Source organism: Theobroma cacao, chromosome 2, assembly GCF_000208745.1.
Source record: "Theobroma cacao cultivar B97-61/B2 chromosome 2, Criollo_cocoa_genome_V2, whole genome shotgun sequence".
Lineage (NCBI taxonomy): Eukaryota > Viridiplantae > Streptophyta > Magnoliopsida > Malvales > Malvaceae > Theobroma > Theobroma cacao.
This window is the reverse complement of record NC_030851.1, coordinates 16,202,577-16,220,772: the sequence shown is the minus strand read 5'-3', so window position 1 is coordinate 16,220,772 and position 18,196 is coordinate 16,202,577. Positions and strand designations below refer to the sequence as shown.

Below are 18,196 nucleotides of genomic sequence, written 5' to 3'. Positions count from 1 at the left end.
CTCTCCTAGTTTTAACACCTTGTGAAATATCACCTATGATTAGTTCTTATGGGTGGTCTTTTGCATATCTCCAACTTCTTGGAAGGTCATTGTGCTGATTTTCAGTTCTTTGTAAGGTTTCTATGGGTGGAGGTTCTGTTTCTCTTCCTAGGGAATTTTCTTCATCATTTTTCTTATCATCTAAACTCATTTCTTCTATTTGTTTTTCTAGATCATCCATATCATTTTCATCATAAAAAATTTCCTTTTTTAAGGTATTGGATTCATCAAAAACTACATGGATGGATTCTTCAACTGTTAAAGATCTTTTGTTGAAGAATCTATAGGTTTTTGAGTTTAATGCATATCCTAAAAATATAGCTTCATCACTCTTTGCATCAAACTTTCCTAAAGGCTGTTTACCATTGTTCAATACAAAACACTTACAACCAAAGCTTCTAAGATGAGAGATATTTGGTTTCTTTCCCTTGTAAAGTTCATATGGAGTCTTTGATATCAAAGCTCTTATAGACACTCTACTAAGAATATAAGCTGCTCTGTTAACAGCTTTTGCCCAAAAGTATTTAGGTAGATTATTCTCACATAGCATAGTTCGAGCTGTTTCCTTCAAGGTTCGGTTTTTCCTCTCTACAACTTTATTTTGCTAGGGTGTTTTAGGTGCAAAAAAATTATGATCCAACCCCTTTTCATTAAAAAAATTCTCAAATTCATCTCTTTCAAACTCACCTCCATGATCACTTCTAATACTAACTATAGTTAGTCCTTTTTCATTTTCAACCTTCCTATAATGACTTATAAATGCTAATAGAGCATCACTCTTATGAGCAAGGAAATATACCCAAATGTACCTAGAATAGTCATTAACTATTATAAAGCCATAAGATTTTCCTTCTAGACTAGTTGCACTTATTGGGCCAAATAGATCAATGTGCAGCAATTCAAAAGGTCTAGATGTGGAGACAACTTTCTTAGTTTTAAAGGATGTTCTAACTTATTTTCTTTTGCTTCCCTCCTATATTCCTCTTACTCTTCCTTGAGTTCTAGCTCATGAGTAAGGAGAGAGCCACAAATTTCATCCAAAGTTATGACATTTAAGTCTTTTGCTTCTCAGATTACTGCCACCTTAGGCTTCTAATTCATGGGTATGCTACTAAGGAGTCTTTTAACAACTTCATCATCGAGAATTGGTTTGCCTAGTTGACTTAATTTGTTTGTGATGTTTGTGAATCTATCTAACATGTTGGTGATATCTTCACCAGGCTCCATCTTAAACATTTCATAATTATGGGTCAAGAGGGTTATCTTGGACTCCTTGACTTGAGAAGTCCCTTCATGGATAATCCTAAGTTTATCACACACCTATTTTACTGTGATACAACTTGATACCTTATTGACTTCAGTGGGAGTTAAGGCACAATGCAATGTGTTAATTGCCTTAAAATTGGTCTAGATTCTTTTAGTTTCAACCTCAATCCATTCAGACCTTGGCTTAGAGATCATCTCATTTGTCACTACATTTAGAGTTGAGGGAATGAATGGTCCATCAGTTATGACCTCCCACATCTCATAATCAATTGCTCTAATATATATTGACATCCTAGTGCTTCAATAAGGATAGTTAGAGCCATCAAATAGAGGTGGTCTATTTGTTGATTGTCCCTCAACAACTACTGATTTTTGTAGAGCTATTTGGATCTTTCCAAGGGTGTTAGACTTTAATAACAGGGGTTAGGCTCTGATATCACTTCTTGTTGGTCCCAAATAAATGTGCTAGAGGGTGGGTGAATAACACTTTTTGGCTCTTGGCCAGATAATGAACTAATTTGAAAAGCAATGAAAATAAAAACAGAGCAGACAATATGTAGGAATTTAGAGTGATTCGGTCCAAGACCTACATCCACTACCTTGATTAATCAACCAAGGATTTTTCAAACTAATCTGCTATAAAAGGTGAAATTCACAAGCTTTCACCAAGCTTTACAATGGCTTTTACTAAGCTCAACCAAAACCTTTCACAATAGTTTTTACCGAGATCAACTAAAACCCAACACCTAACTTTTCAAGGCTAAGTTAGAACCTATACCCAATCAAGCAATCTTAGCTTGAATCAATCTCTTAGAGTGACTTGCTCACTCTAAGAATACAAGAAGAGAAGTTACATCTGAGCATTTGTCTCATTGGTTGGTGCATAATCCCTCTACCTAAAGAGCAGGGTTCGAATCCCCCCTCCCTCAATTATTAAAAAAATAAAATACAAGAAGAGAAGTAATAAGAGTGTACCTATGATCACACGGTTGATCTAAATGGTACAAAGTGTAGTGTAGACCACAATTACAAAGATAGGAGTTGAGTGCAGTAAATGAGCAGTAAGTGTTTTTTTTTAGTTTTTCAGCTCTTTTTTTTTTGTTCTTGGAAGCCTTTAAATTACATTTCTAGTCGTTGGAACCCTCTTTTATATTTGGAAAATCAACTCTGATGTGAGTTAGACAGTTTTTGCCTGTTGGAAACAGTTTGGTAGCAATTTTGGCCGTTAATCTGTCTTCTAGTGCACAATTCAAAATTTTTGATAGAATGCTCTTAGTCGACTAACCGATATCTTAGTTGACTAAGTTGTCTCTACCTTCTAATCCCAGTTCCTGGTAGTGTGCACTTAGTCAACTAACTTATTTCTTGGTCGATTAAATTAGTTCTATTTCTCAATACTCTTCAACCCCCCAACTTTCGATTTAAATCTTAGCTAACTAACTCTTCAATAATCGACTAAAGGGCTTCTGTCTTGTTGATCAATTGTGACTTCCTTATTCTTATGCTCTTTGATATGTGCATTTGAATGATTGATTAATTATTTGCATACAATTTTTGTCCTACACACTCAAGTAGAGATATTAGACACAAATGAATGAGAATGTTTTATTATCATCAAAAACTAATGGAGCCAACAGAATAGGCTAGAAGAATTACAAGTAAAGTTGGCTCTCTTTTTGCTACTTATTTAAGGTTACCATTGGGAACAAATCTTAGCTTTCTTGCTATCTAGCGACCCGTTGTTGAAAAATTTGAAAAACACCTTGCTGGTTGAAAAAGTAAGTTTATTTTCATTGGAGGTAGACTCATTCTTATAAAATCTATTCTTGCAAGTCTACCAATTTATTATATGTCTTTTGTTCTGTCTACCTGTTAGTATCAAAATGGAACTCGACTATATTCAAAGAAGATTTCTTTGGTGCAGTGATAACTAAACTGAAAAAATCCACTATGTGAACTGGTCTTCTATTTGCATTCTTAAAGTCTATGGTGGCTTGGGCATTGTGGATCTTCACGTTGAAAATCATTCACTCCTTAACAAATGGATTTGGCATTTTGAAAAAGAAAAATATTCTCTAAGGCGGTATGTTGTTATTGCTTGTTATGATATGGATGTCAACTCTCTCATCTCTTCTCCTAATCAGCCTAAGAAGATGTCTCTCACTTGGAGGAATATTGTGAGCCCTTTATGGGATTCCTCTCAAGTATCTGATCTTATAAGAGCTAGCATTTATTTGCTGCCAGGTATGAGTAATTATATTAATTTTTGGAATAATTTTTGGGTGGAGAGCTTGAGTTTTAGAGCTATCTTCCCTCGCATTTATGCTCTTTTTGTCAACAAAAATGGTACTTTGATTGACTATGGTTCTTGGATTGATGATGTTTGGCATTGGGAAATTTCCTTAAGAAGAAATTTATTTGATTGGGAAAAAGAGAAATGGAACATCCTTATAGATTTATTGAAGAGTCTATGCCTTGATAAAGAGATGTCTGATAAGATCATTTAGCAACATAGCTCCAATGGTATTTATTCCTCCAAGTCTTTTTGTAAACTTGTTACTAGGCAAGCAAGCACGGACTAGCATCTTTAAAAAATGATTTGAGCCCACCTTGCACCTCTTAAAGTGGAAATTCTTTGTTGGCAAGCTTTGAAAGGCTGTATGCCTGTCAAAAGGGCGCTTATTAGAAAGGGTCTCGTTAAAAGAAATGTTGCTTTATGTGCCATTTGCAATAAAGATATCGAAATGGTCAACCACATTTTCTTGCTTTGTTATCACTCAGAGAATATGGAACTTCTAGATTGAGTCTTGGAATCGGAATTTAGTTCTTCCAAATGATATGAGATCTTTTCTTTTTGCTTGGAATAGTGCCATATCTAAAAAGAAGAGTTTTCTTTTTTGACACATGGCTTTCTTTACTATTGTTTGGACGATATGGCTTTCTAGAAATGAACTACTCTTCAAAGGTAAACCTTTTGACATCTTCCAAATGTATGAAATTATTAAATTTAGAATTGGGTAGTGGATAAAGGCCAAGTGGCCGTTGGATAATTCTTCTATCCTTGATATTGTTCGAGCACCAACCTTTGCTAAGGCTTTTTTGTTGCTGAAAAAATTCAAACCAATGACTGATTGAGTTAAAACTAGTGTTGGCTGCATGAAATTCAATGTCGATGGCGCTGGGAGAGGTGGCCTTAGGGTTGTTAGAATTGGTGGTACCTTGTGAGACGATTATGGTAATATTAAAATTCTCTTTTCCAAGTCTGTAGGCACTATGGACTCCAATCTTGCTGAAATCTACACCATTAAGGAAGCCTTTATTCTCTTTACTGCTTCATCTTAGGCTAGTACACATGAGTTTATTATGGAATCCAATTTTTTTAATGCTATTAAGTGGACTAATGATCCTCTTTCTACACCATGGCCTATGAGGAACATTTTATGTATGATCAAGTCTTTAAAGCCTAAACTCTTTAAGTGGACTATTGTTCATATTTTGAGATCTATGAATTATATGGTTGATCGTCTTGCTAAAAATGGTGTTGAGCGGCTTGAGGATCTTGTGGAGATTTTTGGTTGATTTCTCTTCCTTCTCTTGAGTCTTAGTTACCTGTGATTTTGGTTTCTTTGCTTTGTGCAATTCCTTTTTTCTGTTTTTTGTTGATTTTCCAACTTTTCTTTTCATGTTTTGTTGTTCTTGGTGAACTATTGTGCTCTTGCTTTCTTCTTTATCAATAAAGCTCTTGCCATTTGAAAAAAAAAAGGCTTTTTATAAATATTTTTATCAAATTTTAAGATAATACATATAAAAATAAATTTTAATATACCCAAATAAATAAAAAAATAACTAACAATTCAAAACTATTATTGAATGAAGTTAAAAATGAATTGTGTGTCTCTGTGTGTGTATATATATATATATAATTTTTAATAATTAACAATTCAATTAGCTCAATTTGTTTAATTGGAATTTTCCCAATCAAACATCTCAAACTAGCAGAACATCTTAAATCGAACAACACCTCAAAAATCATTCTAATTGAATCAAAAAATTGAACTCACTTTGATTCGATCGGTCTTTTCAATTCAAAATGATTTGGTTCACCCCTAGACAATCTCATTTGCATATGCACTCACACCCACAAAAATGAAAGCCTTCATAGACAATGAAACTACAGATGTGACCAAACAAAAAGAAAAAGAAATGCACGAAGGAGGATTGATGGAAGCGGGAGGGAGGAAGGAGGACCATGGAAGAGGTCGATGGAGGGGTGAGGAGGGGAGGGGAGATCATAGTTGAAAGGGGAAAAGAAGGGAAGGTCTCGAGAATTTTCAAGGGAGAGGTGAAGGGAGAGTTTACACCCCTAAAAAACATTTTATGTTCAATAAACATTTCCCCCTTTCCAAACATGAGAAAATATAAAAAAAAAAAATATTAGAAAACCATTTTCATGCTTACCAAATAGACCCTAAGCTGTTTTCATACACGTCAGCCGAAACATCATTTCATGCATATCTCCAATTGACACTCAACAACAAAATTGACAAAAAAGATTATGAAAAAATTCATTTTATTTTAATTTAAAAGTATAAAGATTAATAAGTAACGTTTTAAATCATAAAAGCCAAAATAGTGTATAATCCAAAATTCAAAAACAACAGATGTGATTTTTTTGGGGGGCAAATGCTCCATAAACGAAGTTAAGGTAGAGCTTGATGCAAATCCTGGAACCAGCGCAGATGAGGCATATTCCCTAATCTGAGGGAAAGAGTATAGTAGTAACAAGTTGATAGATAAAAATCTTGAAGCTTCAATGAGCAATTGGCGATTGTCCATTATTGAGATTTTCTTTTATGCTAAAATTTAAAAGTGTACAAGAGGGAACACCCAAGCCTGACTGTTGTGATAACAATGCAAGGACAAAAATTGTTTGTCAACACTGGAAGAGACAGCCTTTAACCATACAAAAACTAATAAATAACACAAGGACAAAGGATGATGGCATTTCAAAACTTTAGAAAATATATACCAAAAAAAAAAGGGCAATCACTCATAAATAACACAAAGAAAGGAACCCTTTTCCCCAAAACCTTAGGGTGAAAAGATTTAGAAATTTACTAATTGAACAAAACCCTTTGGTGGTGTGATTAATCTCTTCTAAATGCAAGCGAAAGGAAAACAATTTTAAAGAAGTGATTTTTCTTGTTTCGGCACGGAAAGGAAAAACAAACGCGCCTTCACGAACTTCACTTACAGAGGCCCCGACACAACCGCCCAAGAGTAAGCCGCAGCCCTCGTTGCACACGTGGCAGATAGATGGCAGTTTTCAATCTAAGCCCCCACGGGTGCCACGTAACAAAGTCAAGGGCCATTATGGAGACTACACGTTGGAGTGTGCGATTGGTTGGAGAAGGAGAACCGGTGGGCCGACGTGGGACGTCGCTATCACGAAGAGCTCCCCCAGAGGACACCCAAAAGAAGTGGGTAGTGATGGCCTAATCACCTTGGTGACAAAGCCTTGATTAAAGTGCCCTCCTACTTTCGCTACCGCTTTTTTTCCCCTAATTACGGTTTTGCCACTGTTGTCGCCAATCACCCACTACTTTGACATCTCTGCCCCTCCCACTTCCCCCTTATTTACAAAGCCCTTTGTCGTCTTTGTCAAAAGCATTTTGCTTCTTCTTGCTTCCTAGAACGTAAACAAAAAATACTAGTAATAATAATATTAAAAAGAAAGCTGGAAAAGGAGATGCTGCGGCTAGCTATAACCCTAAGGCTTCCGGGGTTGAGGTTGGTTACAACCACATTTTTGGTTTCTGGGGTACGATAAAAGCTTATTCTATGATTGGTGGGGTTGAGCTTTTTGGCTTAAACTTGTTAAAAAACAGGCGATGAGGTGTCACTCATACAAAAGAAAGAAGCATTGATACGTTTTGGGCGCGTAAAAGTGGCATCCTGTTGAAGCAAAAACATTCGGAAAGATTTGTTTGTTTTCTTCTTCCATTTGAACCAAAAACACACAAGAATTTATATCTAGTATGGGAATTTTTAGGCTTTTTAGCATGCAAAGCAGCTAGAAAAATGGTGAGCGTGTAACTAAACAGCGGACCCTTGGCCTAGATTCCACTATAGAGGAGAAGACATAATAAGACCTTGAGAGGTTTCAATCATGGAATAGAGAGAGAGAAGGGGGAGTTGGCTCGAGGGGATGGCCTTGGCTTCATCTCTTCACCTACTCTTTTGACTCAGGGTCCTGTTATGGCAATTTTGAAAAGAGCAGGGCACCTTATGCCAAAATGGGTGAAACAATAATTAAGTCGATGTCAATTGATAGAAATTTTGTTCTCATGCGAGGGTACTTTTGTCAACAGAAAGTACAGCCCATACAAAGACAGGGAGTTAACGACTTGGCGTGTAGAAGTTGTCTACTTATGGATGGAGATGTGAACACAAGGGAGAGTTTGGGAAACCCAAAAAACACATAGGAGAAAGAAGACAATGATTTTTCTCAGTGGAAGATACCCTTCCTACCCTTATTAAATATTTGTAATTAGTATATTTAAAGAAAAAAGAACAAGACATACTGATAGTACTACAGTACTAGTATAAAAATATAAAATATTAAATACATATTTTTGTAAGCTTTGAACTTTAAAACTTTTGCTAGTATATGTTTCTTTTTTTGGGCCGGGGGGGGGGGGGGGGGGGGTGTGAATGGTATGGGATAGAGATAATGGCCTGTGCTAGCAGACATTTCTACCACCATATTCCTCTCATCTTTCTTTCACAGATTCTTTCAATCTTAAATGTCCATGAATCCGCTCTTGTTAGGTTCTTTATCTTCAACTACACCAGCAACTTGTAAGGGTAGTGTCACCTTTAATAATACTAGTAGTAATCTTATTTTTGCTGTAAATTCTGTTGATAGATCTCTACAGGTTGTTACAGGTGATCTTTGGGGTCAAACCTTAATACCCACATGTTTGATAACTGTCGTCCTGCTTGATTTTAGGAATTTAAGGACTTCTCTCTAGTAAACTAGATTTCATGTCAGATTCTTTTGCCTGGGGGAAGGGGGAAGCTTAGCTAGTTTTTACTGATTTGATATCTAATTTTGGAATCTTTGTTTTCTGGTCACTTCTGGACTCTGGTTGGTAGTTAACAGGATAAAAGCAAATTCTGTTTAGAATTAGAAACCCAGAATCTTGACGGATTTTTTAATTCTTTTTTGTGGTTATTGCCAAAATTTTCCTTACCTTCCTAATCCTGGCTCTTCTATTTTGCATTTCTCAGTTAGTAGAGGCTATAGTACTGGATAAGATAGCATCTTTTTTCTTTTTAATCTTTCCCTCACGGGTACAACTCCTTCCAATCAATCTGTCTTGTAGTTAATTTGGAGTTTGCTGGGTTTTTCTTCTTATCCCAAGGTTCTTGATTTTTTGGCGATGTTGGATTTTACTAGACAGTTTCTATAGATTTGACAGTGGGTCTCTCTCTTCTAGCTGGAATTAACAAGGAAGTTAGACCCACTTCAGTCTGGGGTACTGTTTTCTTAGTTAGCTTGTGATTGGTCACTGTGTCTTGGATGAGTCTTCTCCATGTATTTGGGTTTGGTTTGAAGGTGGGGCATCTGCTTTGGATGTTATGTTGCTGGATAGCATCTATGATCTCTATGAACTGGTTCATTAATGGTGAATTTAAGGATGCCAAGGCTGGTCTCCTTGGTGATAGTGGTAGCAAGATGTGGTTCAAATGCTGGGATAAAATTTCTAGCTATAGCTTCAAGATCCACCATCACTACTACCAGTATATTGGTTCAAAGAGACTTGGCAAAACTTGGTGGAGAAAGCTCTTGTTTTCATGGGTAATTGTTTGGACCATAGCTTCTATTTGGATCTTCTGTTACATGAGCTCTCAAGCTACGGAAAAGAGGAAGGAGACACTTGCTAGCATGTGTGATGAGAGAGCGAGGATGTTGCAGGATCAGTTTAATGTAAGCATGAACCATATCCAGGCTATGTCCATTTTGATCTCAACCTTCCACCATGGCAAGCACCCCTCTGCTATTGATCAGGTAAGTCATATCCTCTTCTTGCAACTTTTAGTTTTAGTAAGTTAGAATACTGCAAGTGGTTGAGAGATAATTATGCACTTGAGGTGCTTGATTGCCATCATTTTGTGTCTTCTTTCTCTTGTGCTCAACTCAGAGTGCTATCTTGTTGCTTTTTTTCTTAATTTAGAATGGAATTCACCCTATCTTAGCAATTGAACTGCTTGATCTGGATTAGTCTAGGGTACTTACTTAATGTGATTGATGACCTATATAACTAAGCGATCTCAACCAGAACTGTTATTCCCAGGTTTTAGATCAAATAAGAATTTTGCCAATTTGATACCCATTCCTGGTTCAGATGTTAAACAAGGTTATTTAAGCTTAGACCAAACTAGATCTGAGTGTTTTTAGTTATGAATTACGATCACTTGATTTTTAGTCAACAAAGGAAACTCACTTTAAGAACCTGTAGAGGACTTTTGCGAGGTACACGGAACGAACTGCTTTTGAGAGGCCCCTCACAAGTGGTGTGGCATATGCTGTAAGGGTGCTCCACTCTGAAAGGGAACAATTTGAGAAGCAACAGGGTTGGACTATTAAGAGGATGGATACCCTTGAAAAAAATCCAGTTCATAAAGATGACTATAATCCTGACCTCTTGGAACCATCACCAATTCAGGAAGAATATGCTCCTGTTATCTTTGCACAGGATATCATTGCACATGTGGTTTCTATTGATATGCTGTCAGGAAAGGTTAGTTGCTTTACTATTTTTTAAAAGGTTCTTTTGATTCTTTCTGTAGCCATAATTCGCACTGATAGATTTCACTGAAAGTTGTACTATTTCTAATAAAGGAGAATAGCACAGAAGAGAAACCCAAAGTTCCTGAATAACTTGTATTAAGTTTAATAGGACTGAAGAGTTAATTTTATTGCTTTCTAGTTTGGAAGAACACTGTTTTCAATCTCTTAAGAGCTTTGACACTGGCTGAATAAAGAAATTTGAATGCATTTATTACAATCTTCGGTTGTGAAGCACCAATTTCTTGTGTACCAACAGGAAGATCGTGAGAATGTATTGCGTGCAAGAAAATCAGGAAAAGGGGTGCTAACAGCTCCTTTTAGGTTACTCAAAACAAATCGTCTTGGAGTTATTTTGACATTTGCAGTTTACAAGGGGGATCTTCCCTCTAATGCAACTCCTAATGAGAGGATTCAAGCAACTGATGGGTATGTTTTCACTACGAACAAAAAGTAGAGGGGAATGTTTAATAAATGTCTTTTTGTTTATGAAAATAGTGGAAAGATGACTTCATTAGGCTCCCCATCTCTGGAAACACACATACACATTTGCATGAACAGGGAAAAGTTGTAAGAAGATATCCTATAGCTTAAGCCCTCTAAAATTGATCATATGCATCAATCAAAGTAAATGTCATGCAGAAAAAGGTGAAACAAACTATTACCTTTTCAACAAAAGATTCATGATGTGATGCTCTACTTAATGGCTCTAATAAGATGATCTCTTTCATGATAGCTAGTGAGAGTTATCCTAATGCCCTCATTGCTCAATCAGGTATCTTGGTGGAGTGTTTGATATTGAGTCACTTGTGGAAAAATTGCTACAACAGCTTGCAAGTAAACAAACAATCCTTGTGAATGTGTTGGATACAACTAATCAGTCTCACCCTATTAGTATGTATGGCTCAAATGCATCCGATGATGGGTTGGAACATGTCAGCCACCTTAATTTTGGAGATCCTTTCAGAAAGCATGAGATGCGGTGCAGGTAGTCCATTGATCTTGTGTCATCTATTGATCTAGGGTTCACTTTGTCTTTGATATGGGCCTCTATTGTTGGTTTTTGATCAGTTTCAATATAACATAAATTCTCATATTTCCTTAAAAACAAAGGATTGTAGTGAATTGGCCTTTGCGAGTGACATGTCAACCTTTATATAAGTTTCACTGTTATCAATGTCCACAAAACCAGGGTAATTTAATATATCAGAGAGGTTCTATATTCATTTTTCTTCTTTTTTTTTTCAAATGTTTTAAATGTAAAGAACTTGAATATAAATCATGGACAAAGTATGTTCTTCATATAGGTTTAAGCAAAAGCCACCATGGCCATGGTTAGCTATAACCACTTCAATTGGCATCCTTGTCATTGCATTACTTGTTGGGCATATATTCCATGCAACTGTTAATCGAATTGCTAAGGTGGAAGATGATTTCCATGAGATGATGGAGCTCAAAAAAAAGGCTGAGGCAGCTGATGTTGCCAAATCTCAGGTATCTAATATGTCTGATTTATACCCCAAGCCTTCTGACACAATATGGACATTTGTTCCTAATTAAATTGTGACCTTTTTGCAGTTCCTTGCTACTGTTTCCCATGAGATCAGAACCCCAATGAATGGTGTTCTGGGTGAGTCTTGAAGCTTTCGTTTATTTCCCTGAGTTATATCTATGCATTGTCTAATTATGCTTCGAAAATTAAACTAAATAACACGTAGAGAATAAAGTTTACTTAGCCGTGATGGTGAAACACCTTTTTTTTTTTTCAGGAATGTTGCATATGCTTATGGACACAGATTTAGATGTTACACAGCTAGATTATGTCAGAACTGCACAAGCTAGTGGAAAGGCTCTGGTTGCACTTATAAATGAGGTCTTGGATCAGGCTAAGATTGAGTCTGGGAAGCTAGAGCTCGAGGAAGTGCAGTTTGATCTACGAGCAGTCTTAGATGATGTGTTGTCACTCTTTTCTGGGAAGTCGCAGGACAAAGGAGTTGAGGTGAGACACCTGTATTGCACTGACTCACCTTATTCATCCACCCCCTCCACTCCTCTCTTTCTTTCTTTTTAATCCTTAATTTGGTGTCCATCCAAGTAACATTGTCTAATGTATGGTCAATTTTGTATAATCAATTTGTGGGTGTGTGCAGTTGGCAGTTTACATCTCTGATCGAGTTCCTGAGATGCTAATTGGTGATCCCGGGAGATTCAGACAAATAATCACCAATCTCATGGGAAACTCCATTAAAGTATGTGGTTGGTTCTCCATTTAATACATGTAAAATTTGTTGGTATCTGAGAAACTATTTTTTTCATGTGGATCTAAAATTTTTAACTGTGTTGAACAGTGTCATGAATGTTATTATGAACCCAATAAAGCCATTATTATATATATGAATGTTGAAACTTACTAATTAGAGTCTTAGAATATTTTCTCTTTTCTTTTGCTCCATCTAGCAATCCAGGGAGCCAGAAATTTCAATTTAAATGCAGTGTTATCTGGATTATGCTTTAGTAGCTGTAAAACTTATAATTGGCTTATTTGGTGCAGTTCACAGAGAAAGGGCACATCCTTGTTACTGTTCATCTTGTGGAGGAGGTGATTGATTCAATAGAAGTTGAGACAGAATCTTCATCAAAGAACACGTTGAGTGGTTTTCCTGTAGCAGATAGATGCGTCAGCTGGAAAGGATTTAGAACTTTCAGTCAAGAAGGATCAATGCAACCTTTCTCTGACAGCATTAATCTTATCGTATCGGTTGAAGATACAGGAGAAGGAATCCCTCTAGAAGCCCAGTCTCGTGTTTTCACCCGTTTTATGCAAGTGGGTCCTTCTATTTCCCGAACACATGGAGGCACGGGAATTGGACTAAGCATAAGCAAGTGTTTGGTTGGTCTAATGAAAGGAGAAATTGGATTTGTGAGCATCCCTAAGATTGGGTCCACCTTTACATTTACTGCTGTTTTCACCGGTGGCTGCTCTAGTTCAAACGAGTACAAGAGCCAGCAAATCAACAAACAGTCTAACTCTGTTTCCTCAGAGTTTCATGGAATGAGAGCATTACTTGTGGATACTAGACCTGTTCGGGCGAAGGTGTCAAGATATCATATCCAACGGCTGGGAATTCATGTTGAAGTAGCTTCTGATTGGAATCAAGGTTTATCTAGCATAAGCAGGGGGAATAATGCTATCCACATGGTTCTCATTGAACAGGAAGTTTGGGATAGGGATCTGAACAGTTCAGCTCTCTTCATCAGTAGCTTAGAGAAAATAGATCATGGTACTCCTCCGAAGGCATTCCTTTTGTCTAATTCTATCAGCTCTTCCAGAGCAAATACTACTACTTCTGGTGTTTGTAACTTGACCGTCATCCCAAAGCCCTTGAGGGCTAGCATGTTAGCGGCATCTTTACAACGAGCCATGGGAGTTGGGAACAAAGGGAATCCCCGCAATGGGGAGTTACCTAGCTTGTCTCTTCGGAATCTTCTTCTTGGGAGAAAAATTCTAATTGTAGATGACAACAATGTGAATCTAAAAGTAGCTGCTGGTGCATTGAAAAAGTATGGAGCTGATGTGATTAGTGCTGCGAGAGGAATAGAGGCTATTGAACTGCTTACACCACCTCACCAGTTTGATGCCTGTTTCATGGATATCCAAATGCCAGAAATGGATGGGTACGTAAACCTATACTGCTTTTAAAAATTTCTTGTACAATTCTGATTAGGAAATTAAGTTTTGAAACCTTACAAAATAAGATAACAAATAAGGGAAAAGAAGATTATGTTCTGTAGGTGGTGCAATGAGCACTGAAGATGCCTTTTACGATGTCGTATGTTTGCTGGCTGCTGTTTGCATTTCATAGTTTATTGGTTTGTTTATAGTTCTCAAGTAATTATATTCTGACTTAGTCATGTTTAATGCTGATAGTGTTTTTCTTCGTCTTCCAACAGGTTTGAAGCTACAAAGAAAATTCGGGATATGGAACAGAACATCAATAATCGTATTCAATTTGGAGAATTATCAGTTAAAACTTATAACAATGTTTTCAATTGGCATGTACCCATTTTGGCTATGACTGCAGATGTGATACAGGCTACGCACGAGGAATGCCTACGGTGTGGAATGGATGGATATGTGTCAAAACCATTTGAAGCGGAGCAATTATACCGGGAAGTTTCACGATTTTTCCAATAGGCATCAGATCAGAATCTGTTGGAAGGACTTCCGCTCGTAACATGCCAATGGCATAAATAGGACTGCCTGTACTCTGGCATGCTTTTGGATACTTAAAAAATTTCTGGTTCTTCCCTAGAGTGAGTTCCTCCAACCTCATCTTGTAACTCTTTGCATTTTGAAGTATTCCCATTAAAAGGTTTTTCTCATGAAGATCTAGTTTGTTTCCAAGCCTCGGAAAAACCTTTCAATTATTCCTCAAAGCTATGCAAAAAAAAGCATCATGTTTTTCTTGTTAACCAGTCTGTTGACATCTTGTCATGCTTGACGTTTTTGCAGGGAAACAATTGTCTTGTGGCAGAGTGTACATAGAATCATGCTTGTATATTGGGATTGAATTTTCTTGTATCTTAGGATAAAGATAGCAAAGCCAGTTGATTTTTCTTTTGCTTGTAAAGTAGATCACAATTCCAAGCCTCTGAGCAGGGTTGGTGAAGTGAGATTTTTTGTGCAGTTAAAAGCTCTTCAATATGACTTAGGGTTAAAAAAGGAAAAATACCTCTTGCAAATGGATGGAAGAAATCTTATTCCTCTGAGTGTATTATAGAAATTGCATCATCCTTGTGTAGTAATAAAAACTGCGGCCATTTTCAAGGCATCTTGCTGGTTCTCTGGGCATGATTTATTGTCGCATAGTGACCAATTCAGTTGAAAGAACTGAAGATTGCTTGCTTCTCAGCAACAAGAGGGGAGATTGCCACCTTGTACATTTTCACTTTAATAAAAATGAAGATGGATTGGTACTTGTATTAGTAGCTTTTTCCTTTTGACCTTTGTTGTAACAATGTTGAGAGTCCGTTGAAACAAGCGTTCCATGTAACTAGTACAGTGACAATGGATCCATTTGAGCAAGAATGTGAGTTATAGCCGCGACTTTTGTAATCGAATTAGGTAGAAATCACAGAAACAGAGTTGAGAAAGAATGTGAGTGGGTTACTCTTGTGATGCACAAAGCTTTAGTTATTTCCAAACCTCTTTGTAACTAAATGCAAAGCAAGAGAAGAAGTGAAAAAGTTTGCATCGAATATAATCAAGGGATGGAGGTGGGACCCTTCGCCGCAATAATAATTCTCACAAGGATGGCAAGAGCAAGGTGAAAATGAGACGACCCAACAACAGGTCTGAAATTTGTGCAATGGAGGAGGACATCCACCTCCCCTACCTGCCCCTTTGTCACTACCCATTGTTCTCTTTAATTCGCCCTCCGCACTTGCTTTTCTCATTCTCCTTTGAATTTCTCTAATATCAGTATCATATGGATCTTTTATACACAACACTTAACAAAATATATTGTGAGTGAGCCATACTTCGCAAAGTTTAAGGTGCATACGTTTTCATCTTGTAGTTGAAAAAAATAATTTCTTAATTTTTATCTATTAATAAATTGGTGTTTTTTTTTTTATCAAATATTGAGGGATACATGTATTAGTTAATAAAAAGAAAAATTAAAAGCATAACATTTTAAAAATTTCTTAAATTATTTTAAAATATCAAATAAAATTTTTTTATTACATTCAATCGAATTTTTATATTTTAATTTTAAATCAAATAGACTTTTATAATGTTATAAAGATTAATTAATTATCATTAATTAAATCGTCATTTGTCTTTTTTATGTCATATGATGTGACATGATGCACTGATTTATCATAATAAAAAATTATGTGACATGTTGATATAAAATATTAACATAATCACATGTTATTTTCACCCATTACATTAATATCATGTTAATATCAAATAGAAATAAAGTAATAAAAGATATTTTTACTAATGATAATTAATCATTGTTAATTATAAAGATCTAAATGATCCAAATAAAAATAAAAAGTCTTAATTGAATGTAATAAAAAAATTTTATTTAAATTATTATGTCAAGATTAAATTATGTAGGTTTTAAAATTTTTCTCACATTTTTATTATTATTTATTCTGTTTCTTTTTCCCTTTTCTCTATTTCCGACCGACGGTGGCAAAGGATTGGATCTGGCCTTGTTGGTTCTATGATTGTGGTTGGAGCTAGATCGATGCTTGCTTTTGCAAATCTGACAGAGGGAAGAGATCGAGCTTCACAACTAATGTGAAGGCAGTAGGGACTGAATTGGCTCTAGCCTTTCTTTGTTGTTGGCTAGTTCTTGGCAGATGGAAGAGAGATGGGGAGAAAAAAGACAAAAAATATATATATATATACAAGGAAGAGAAAAGTAAAAGAAATAAATAACAAAAGAAAGAAAATTAAAATTTTGGACATTTTTTTCTAATTTTTTAGATTTTATGAAAAATTATAATTTCAAATAATTTTTATTTTTGAAATAATTTCTTTTACCTTTACTCTTCATATGATATGATCTTTAAAATTGAATTAAGTAAAAAATTTTGAATAAATAGTTAATGGCATAATATCTAAAAAATTCTTAAATTATTTAGAAAAATTTAAATAAACCTATATTTGAACTAAATAAACTCTTATAATTAATAATTAATTAATTATTATTAATAAAAAAAATCAATTGTCATTTTATGTCACCCGATTCTAATGTGACGTGTTAATATATCATGATAGATAATGATAACATATGTTAATGTGACATGATAATATAATCATATGATATTTTTTATTTTTCACATTCTCGTCACCTAAATATAAAATGATAAAGTGATAGTTTGATAATAACAATTAGTCATTCGGTAATCATAAAAGCTTATATGAATAAAATAAAAATATAAAAACTTAATTAAAAAATAAAAACTTATTTAAATTTTTTTAAATAATTAAAAAGTTAATTACCCTTTGTCAATTTCTTAATTTAGAAAAAAAAAAACTTAATTGCGAAGCAGGGCAACAGTAGAGCGTAGACTAGCGGGATTGACTGTTCACGATGTTTGTTGACAACGTCAACCTTAAGGTTTCTTGGCAGGCATTAAAGGGGGCCTTTGGAGTGTGTGGTTGCATCATGGACATCTTCATGGCAAATAGAGGTGAGTACGAGAAGAAGCACCTTACGCATTTTTGAGAGACCATTACGAAGAAGAGTTGAGAAAGGTAGTTAAGAAGGTTAACTTTGGGTGGAGAGCTAGGAAGAGGAAGACAAGCGCCCTGAGGAGGGAGCCAAGATCCATTGGGGAGCATTTAGGAAGTAAAATGTTGAATGACAAGGTGGTAGGTCTTATTAGGAAGTTCTTAATGAACACAAGGTCAAGCAGAAAAAGAAGAGGTAGTGAAAGAAATAGCGTTGTCTATGCCGGAGTGTGGTGGGTTTATTAAGAGAGACCTTCAACCCCAAGGTCATTCAATCAAGCCTTTTGAATCAAGGTATCACCGCCTTCATTAGGCCTCTGGGAGGATTGGAAGTTCTCCTCACGTTCGGGGAGAACAAAGAAATGGAGTGTTAGATTAATGACTTTTCACAAATGTTCTTCTTGTGGTTCGAATTGGTGAAGCCGTGTTATGTCGTTTATACGGATGGAAGCCAATTAAGATGAATCCAAGTTCAAATCATATGGATGAAGTGGTGGGGGAAAATCAATTTTTTTTCATAAGAAGTCTACAATTTCTCGATATTAGTCTTATTGTTAAATCCAAATACATATCACGTATCGAAATTTTGTTTTTTAATATTAAGTATCGAGTATGTATTACATTCATATAAAATACAAAAATAAATTAAAAAAATTATAGTTTTAACAGAATTGAAGATTATAGATCATAAATTGAAAAGGTGATTATTTAATTAATTTAAACTTTCAATATATTCCTTAATCATATAGTTTTTAAATAAAATATATATTTTATTATTATTTATT

The 18,196-nt window shown here is 35.5% G+C and overlaps 1 protein-coding gene across 2 annotated transcripts; it reads left to right on the top strand.

Annotated features, from left to right (window-relative positions):
• On the top strand, positions 8,015–15,145 carry LOC18608973 (histidine kinase 3). Of its 2 annotated transcripts, XM_007043906.2 has the most exons (11): positions 8,015–9,379; positions 9,831–10,112; positions 10,419–10,588; positions 10,935–11,147; positions 11,467–11,653; positions 11,738–11,789; positions 11,929–12,158; positions 12,310–12,408; positions 12,711–13,834; positions 14,111–14,473; positions 14,673–15,145. In XM_007043906.2, exons 1-10 carry the CDS (start codon positions 8,891–8,893, stop codon positions 14,352–14,354), a joined length of 3,090 nt encoding a protein of 1,029 aa, XP_007043968.2. In that variant the 5' UTR covers positions 8,015–8,890; the 3' UTR covers positions 14,355–14,473; positions 14,673–15,145. The 2 variants fall into 2 exon arrangements, with proteins under 2 accessions (XP_007043968.2, XP_017971343.1); XM_018115854.1 differs by lacking the exon at positions 14,673–15,145 and having other exon boundaries at positions 8,891–9,379; positions 14,111–14,475.

What these genes read in the sequence shown, in the direction of transcription:
- LOC18608973 (XM_007043906.2), top strand. Translation starts at nt 8,891, where the DNA reads ATGAGTCTTCTCCATGTATTTGGGTTTGGTTTGAAGGTGGGGCATCTG. An exon ending in AGGATTCAAGCAACTGATGG is followed by an intron (nt 10,589 to 10,934) that starts GTATGTTTTCAC and finishes TTGCTCAATCAG; the next exon opens with GTATCTTGGTGGAGTGTTTG. An exon ending in CTGATGTTGCCAAATCTCAG is followed by an intron (nt 11,654 to 11,737) that starts GTATCTAATATG and finishes ACCTTTTTGCAG; the next exon opens with TTCCTTGCTACTGTTTCCCA.